This window comes from Penaeus monodon, chromosome 12 (genome assembly GCF_015228065.2).
Source record: "Penaeus monodon isolate SGIC_2016 chromosome 12, NSTDA_Pmon_1, whole genome shotgun sequence".
NCBI classification, from domain to species: domain Eukaryota; kingdom Metazoa; phylum Arthropoda; class Malacostraca; order Decapoda; family Penaeidae; genus Penaeus; species Penaeus monodon.
In genome coordinates, this window is record NC_051397.1 from 35250922 (window position 1) to 35258421 (window position 7500).

Genomic DNA, 7500 nt, shown 5'->3' on the forward strand with positions numbered 1-7500 from the left:
TCTAAAGATAATGTTATTTAAACGAACTTAATAGACACTAACTAACACAAGATTTTTAAAAATGTTAAGCGTCATTTTCTCTGAATGACAAAGAATAAAAAACAAACAACTGATGAAAAGAAATAAATCAAGTTTTTTTCAGTAACATCATCAAAGTTCAGCAAGTGTGATGACACTCATTCTCTCAGCAAGAATTTCATTCTATAACCACACGTTTAATAATGATTTCAAACACTTTTAATCCAACTTCAATGACAGGCATAATAAGTAAGCATTACTATGAAAAGCATACATTAACAACAAAAAGACATTATCATTAATTCTAGTATAACGTACTTCCCAAAACATATAACAATTCTATACTTAAGACATCTTACGATATGAAAAGCATTTGTATAAAAATCAGTTAACATTTACCGACACTCGGAGTTACACAGGCATAAGATCTATTCCTTATTGTGGATATTGTATGCTGGCATATAACCTTAATATAAAATTTTCATATATATATATATATATATATATATATATATATATATATATATATATATATATATATATATATATATATATATATATATATATATATATTTCCTAAAAAAAAAAAGTTTGGACCTTAATACTGTATGCAATGGTCTCTCATGAATATCAAAAATAATGACGAGCAACTCTGTAATAAGTCACTACAATATGTGTGTTATATGGGACCTTCCCAGAAATCCCGAAACTGCCCATAACCACCTCATCTCATTTCCCTTTTCCAGCAATTCAGTGATTAATAAAGCATGAAGCAGATACCCTGACATCCATTCCAAGCATCCATTCCAGTTGTAACCCTGAAGATGTGTTATTGAGATAAATTAACCAAAAAAAAAAAAAGAAATGGGTTAATTCTACAAGTGTCTCAAGGATTTGTGTATTCTCTCTTTGTCCATGTAAAACTATGTAAGATTTTTTTTTTTTCTTTTTTTTTTTAAGCTTACGTTACTAACTGTAAGGCATTGTATTTTGTTAATTAGTAAAGGAATTACTGTATATTGTCCTTTCTTTCTTTAAATCCCTTGCAATAAAAATTTAATTCTGTTTCCCACAAGAAGTTACATACTTGGAATTATGGAAAGCGGATTTTTAAATGTTCACATTTTAATAAATCTATTTTTTTTTTTTATATATAATTCTCTGTATATATCTCCTTTCAAAACTGAATCACAGGAGAATTCACTAGATCTCGCCTTTTGCTGTCTATATGTCATTCTCAGAGTGTACAGTCATTCTCTGTGTGATTATGTAAAAGAGAGAGGGACAGATAGAGAAAAGAAGTGAGGGAAAGAGGGAGTGAGATAGTGAGGGAGAGAGGAAGAGAGGGAATTAGGGAGTGGGGGAGAGAGGGAGAGAAGAGAAGGAGAAAAGGAGAGAGAGAGAGAGATAGTGATGGAGGGAGGGAGGGAGGGAGGGAGGGGAGGTAGGGAGGGAGGAGAGAGAGAGAGAGAGAGAGAGAGAGAGAGAGAGAGAGAGAGAGAGAGAGAGAGAGTAGGAGAGAGAGAGAGAGAGAGAGAGAGAGATAGGAGAGAGGAGAGAGAGAGAGAGAGAGAGAGAGAGAGAAGAGAGAGAGAGAGAGAGAGGAGAGAGAGAGAGAGAGAGGAGAGGAGAGGGAGAGAGAGAGCGAGAGAGAGAGAGAGAGGAGAGAGAGAGAGAGAGACAGAGAGGGACAGAGACAGAGACAGAGACGAGCAGAGACAGAGAGAGACAGAGACAGAGAGAGAGACAGAGAGAGAGACAGAGAGACAGAGAGAGAGAGACAGGAAGAGAGAGAGACAGGAAGAGAGAGAGAGAGAGAGAGAGAGAGAGAGAGAGAGAGAGAAGAGAGAGGGGAAAAGAGAGAAGAGAGAGGAAAAGAAGGGCGAGAAGGAGAAAAAGAGGAGAGGAGAGAGAGAGAGAGGGGAGAGGGAGAAGAGAGGAGAGAGGGGGGGTAGAAGGAGAGAGAGGGAGGTAGAAAAAAGAGGAAAAAGGGGAGAGAGGGGAGAGGGGGGAGAAGAGAGAGAGAGAGGAAAAGAGGAGAGGAGAGGGGGGAAAGGGGAGGAGAGAAGAGAGAGGGGGAGGAGGAAAAGAGGGAGAGAGAGAGAGAGAAGGGGGAGGAAAAGAGGAGAGAAGAAGAGAGGGGAGAGAGAAAAAGAGGGGAGGAGGGGAGAGAGAGGAGAAAAGAGAGAGAGAAAAAGGGAGAAAAGAGAGAGAGAGGAAGAAAGAGAGAGGGGAAAAAGAGGAGAGAGAGAGAAAAAGAAAACGAAAGGGGAAAGAGGAAAAAGAAAGAGGGGAGAGAGAGGGGAGAAAGAGAGACAAAAGGAAAGAGGGATGAAAGGGGAAAGAGAGGAAAGAGAAAGAGAAAGAGAAAGGAAAAAAGAGAAAAGGAAAAAGGAAAGGGGATAAGAAAAAGGAAAAAGGAAAAAGAAAGGCCGGGGAGAGAAAAAGTTAAGGGGGAAAAAAAAATTCTAATTTGTCCCAAATGGAGAAATGATAACATTAATTGTCGCTCGCTGGACTGCAAAATATGAATATTCATAATTCACGACCATTAAATCAAGGGAAAATAACAAGCATAGTAACTGCGCCAACATTTCTCTCGTCACAGTCACACGTTGAGTCCGTCATTGTAACCCGTCAATCAAATCGCGTTAATAACAGTTTGCCATATTAATATTTTGCAGTAAAGAAATTAATCACACACAAAAAAAAACAATAATCCCATCTACAAAGCCAAAAAACAGTACAGTGAACATGATACTTTTAAAAACCATTACCTACGATGAAAGCCAAACACAAGCTCATTTATTTATTCATTTAATTATTATTATTTAAAAAAAAAACAGGAAATCAATCCACATCCATCCACATACTTGCAGGGTAGGTGGCTCTCCCAAAGCTAAAACACTGGTATTCTGCTTCCTCTGCGTGACTGACTGCCGCGAGCCCCAACATGCCAGTGCCAGTGCCGTTATCACCCCCACTCTCCGCGTGGGCCCCATGTTGACAGGAGAGTGGGTATCTTGGTCCTTGTCCTACCCCTAGGCTCGTAGGTCCTCCATGCTGGTCAATACTGAGAAAGGGAAGAAAAAAAATAAGATAAGATGGTTGTTAAAAAAATGTTGGGGTTTGTTGTATAAATATAACGGCATTATTTTTACTTTTTGTCTCAAGGGATTACTTTCCTTCTGCAAGCCATGGCAAAAAGAGGGGGAATTTCAGATTACAACATACTCGTTTTGTCCAGTGTGTGTGTGAGTGTGTGTGTGTGTGTGTGTGTGTGTGTGTGTGTGTGTGTGTGTGTGTGTGTGTGTGTGTGTGTGTGTGTGTGTGTGTGTGTGTGTGTGTGAGGAGCGAGAGGAGAGAGAGAGAAGAGGAAGAGAGAGAGAGGAGAGAGAGAGAGAGAGAGAGAGAGAGAGAGAGAGAGAGAGAGAGAGAGAGAGAGAGGAGAGAGAGAGAGAGAGAGAGAGAGAGAGAGAGAGAGAGAGAGAGAGACAGACAGACAGACAGAAAACGAACATACAGCACATATGGCAACTCGTTCTACGTGAAATAAAACATCAGATAAAAAGTCAAGGACACAAATAGATGTCGCCATGAATATATCACGAGGCCAACTTTCCCGATGGCGGTCCGGCCTTGCAAATCGCCGCCACTGATTCAGGATTGGTCTGTTGCTCTCTCTCGGTTGCCTGACCTGACTCATGAAACCAGTTTTATACTCTCTTTAGAGTTCTGGTTATTCATCCTCATCCACTAAGTCTCCTCATGCTACTGTCCCTCTCGCGTTCCGTGATGCAACCAACTTACACAACTTAAACAAGGGGCATGACGGCGGACATGCCACCCCGCTCAGAAAGCAATTTATGTGATCAACCAATTCCACACGATGATCCCCTTGCTTACTTGAGGCACCGGCACCCTGCCTGCACGACCGCTGGCACTCATCCCACCGCCGCTCCTGACTCACGGTTACAAACCCATGCTTTCTCAACTCATACGACAGACAAGGGGGTCGCTGGGTTATCCTGTAATCATACTGTTTCAAGTGTGAGCCATCTCGCTTCACTTTTGAACCATATGGTCCCCCTCTCTCTCTCTTCCTCTCTCTCGCCCCGTCATTATTTCATTGATAATCGTAAGCGAGACTTAATTAACGCAACATTTGTCACTTGTGGTAGTATCATATGTACAGTACAGTCACCGTGCATGAGCTTTTCCTTCTCCTGAACCCAGGGGTTTTCCCCACGATGACGCAAGCCTAAGACCGGTGCCCACCATTCTCAATGAGCTCTCGGCCATGCGGTGGACACTTGTTACTTATGGCGCAGAGAGTAAAACCGTCTGTCTACATTTACTATTACTGGGTTGAACACGTAGAGCCACTTGCGAAGTTATTGCGTACTGGTTATGGCATTACAGTATTCGTGAGACAATGTATGTGGAATGCCAGCCTATATTACAGACAAATGCACGAAAAACGACTGTATTGCGAATGAACCTGAATTTATAGACTAGTGGTGGTGCCCCGACTTTTCCGTGGTTACACTGCCTTGTATATCTGGAATAATACACGCAATAAATCTCAATAAACAATAAAAATAGCGGGCACATCTTTGCAAAGAAGGATGAGTTTTTCTACCATTTCTTTCACCCTATGTTTATCTACATCTACCGATAAATCTACAAGCAACCCCCCAGACACACACAGCTTTCGACTAATTATCAGAACTGACTCACTGAAACAATACCTGTGAGTATCTTCTATCCAACCTACTGACCTTTAGAGTGTGTGTGTTAAACAGGTGTTTCAACGCAAGGTCATTATCACAGGTGTGGCCGTTGTAGAAAACCCCATCGTACTCCGGACACAGAGAAATCACAAACAGAAACAGAAAACAGAAAACAACGAGATTAAAACGGTTCTTGCAAGCAGAAACGAAAACGGTTTATGGGCATTGATTCTCCGTGGGTCTAATTAAGCAACCGCCCTTAGGTGTTTCATGTAGGTTTCGAGACTTCATGGCACTACCTGGCATTTCAGTGAAATCAATCAGCCATGACATGTAACCAATGTCTAATAAAGATCAATAACTAATGATTATAACAATATGAAGTAGCTAATAATAATAACTAATAATAATTTCAGTAATAATAATAACAATAACTGTTAGTGATAGAAATAACTAATAATTATAATAATAACAACAACAACAACAACAACAACAACAAAATACCAGTAACTAATAATAGTAATAACTACTACCTAATAATAATAACAATAATAATAACAGTAACTAAATAGCTGAGGTGATCAGTCAACCGGGACATGTGCCCAGTAACTATATACTATATAAAATAAACAAATAAACAAACAAACAAATAAATAAATAAATAAATAAAAACAGATAAACGACGAAGTATCCAAAGATCTACAAGCCTACTTGGTAATGAGACAGAGACAGACAGACACACAGACAGACAGACACACAGACAGACACAGACACAAACACAGACAGACACACTCACATACAGACACAGACACAGATAGACAGACACACACACATATTGAGTGTGAGTGTGAGTGTGAGTGTGTGTGTGTGTGTGTGTGTGTGTGTGTGTGTGTGTGTGTGTGTGTGTGTGTGGGGGTGTGTGTGTTGGTGTGTTGTGTGGTGTGCGTGTGCGTGGTGCGTGTGGTGTGTCGTGTGCGTGTGCGTGTGCGTGTGCGTGTGCGTGTGCGTGTGCGTGTGTGAGTGTGCGTGTGAGTGCGTGTGTGAGTGCGTGTGTGTGTGTGTGTGTGAGCGTGAGTGTGAATGAGTAAGGTTTGTTTGTGCCATGAATGTTTCACTAAAAGGTCACCATTAACACGTCTGACCTTCTGCTCTATAGATGCGAATGAATGCGTTCTTTACACAAGGACTGAGTTTGCGAGAAAGCTTGATAAGTATATATATAGATAAATAAATAACATTGAACAAAGGAGAGGGAAAAGAAAACGAGAAATAGAGAGAGAGAGAGAGAGAGAGAGAGAGAGAGAGAGAGAGAGAGAGAGAGAGAGAGAGAGAGAGAGCAGAGCAGAGAGACAGAGACAGAGACACATACAGAGATAGACAGACAGAGACAGACAGACAGAGGCAGACAGACAGAGGCAGATAGACAGACAGACAGACAGACAGAGGGAGATGGAGAGGGAGAGGGAATGGGAGAGGGAAGAGGGAGAGGGAGAGGGAGAGGGAGAGGAGGAGGAGGGGGAGAGGAGAGGGAGAGGAGAGAAAGGAGAGGGAGAGGGGGAGAGGAGAGAGAGAGAGAGAGGGAGAGAGAGGAGAAGAGAGAGGGAGAGAGAGAGAGAGAGAGGAGAGGAGAGGGAGAGAGGGAGAGGGAGAGGAGAGGGGAGGGGAGGGGAGTGGGAGGGAGTGGGAGTGGGAGTGGGAGTGGGAGTGAGTGAGAGGGAGGGAGGGAGAGGAGAGGGAGAGGAGAGAGAGAGAGGGCAGAGCAGAGACAGAGAGGAGAGAGAGAGAGAGAGAACGAGAAGAGAGGAAGACAGAGAGAGAGAGAAGAGAGAGGATGAGAGAGAGAGAGGAGAGAGAGAGAGAGAGAGAGAAACAGAAAGACAAAAGAAGAAAGAAAGAGGCAGAGACAGAACCATACACAGACAAGAAACAGTCAGATAGAGACAGACAGACAGGCAGGCAGACACACACACACACACACACACACACACACACACACACACACACACACACACACACACACACACACACACACACACACACATGTGTGTATGTATGCATGTATGTATGTATGTATGCATCTATGTATGTATGTATGTATGTATGTATGTATGTATGTATGTATGTATGTATGTATGTATGTATGTATGCATGTATGTATGATGTGTATGTAATGAAGTATGTATGATATGTATGTATTATGTATATATAATGAATATTGTTATATATATATATGTTATATATAAGTATGTATATATATATATATATATATATATATATATATATATATATATGCATATGTATATATACACACACAAATATATGTATATTTATGTACGTTATACAGACATATAATGACAGGCAGACAGACAGAAATCTCTCAGGATCCAGCACATCCAAACACATGGAGGCTTGTCACAGCTCCACAGCAACGCCTCTTCTGGCTCTTGTGCCTCCCTTCCATACACAGGCAAGTTTAAAGGCCAAGGGAACTATGAAGCTTTTCCACCTGTGGCGCTTCTTTCATTATTACCAAGTCGCATGGCCCAGTGAACACCTCGGGCACTGTTACCAGGGCAGAGGATCCACTTCGTTTTGGAATTAGGACGTATTTCGGTGTTGGTTTTCACTACTGTTTTATTCCGAATATTTTGGAAATGGGTTATTTTTTTAAATAGCAGTTGGGGATGAATGTGTATTTAAAAAAAAAAGGGAAATGTCACGTGTTCACCAAATCGATAATGTTGAATAA

General features: G+C 41.4%; 1 protein-coding gene across 1 annotated transcript in view; it reads right to left on the minus strand.

The window, feature by feature from the left end:
- LOC119579687 overlaps positions 1-7500 on the minus strand; it is a 104425-nt gene that overhangs the window by 52811 nt on the left and 44114 nt on the right. Inside the window, exon 3 of the mRNA XM_037927597.1 lies at positions 2892-3091. Coding sequence (XP_037783525.1) covers positions 2892-2973 — 82 coding nt within the window. The 5' untranslated portion in view covers positions 2974-3091. The remainder of the gene's footprint in view (positions 1-2891; positions 3092-7500) is intronic.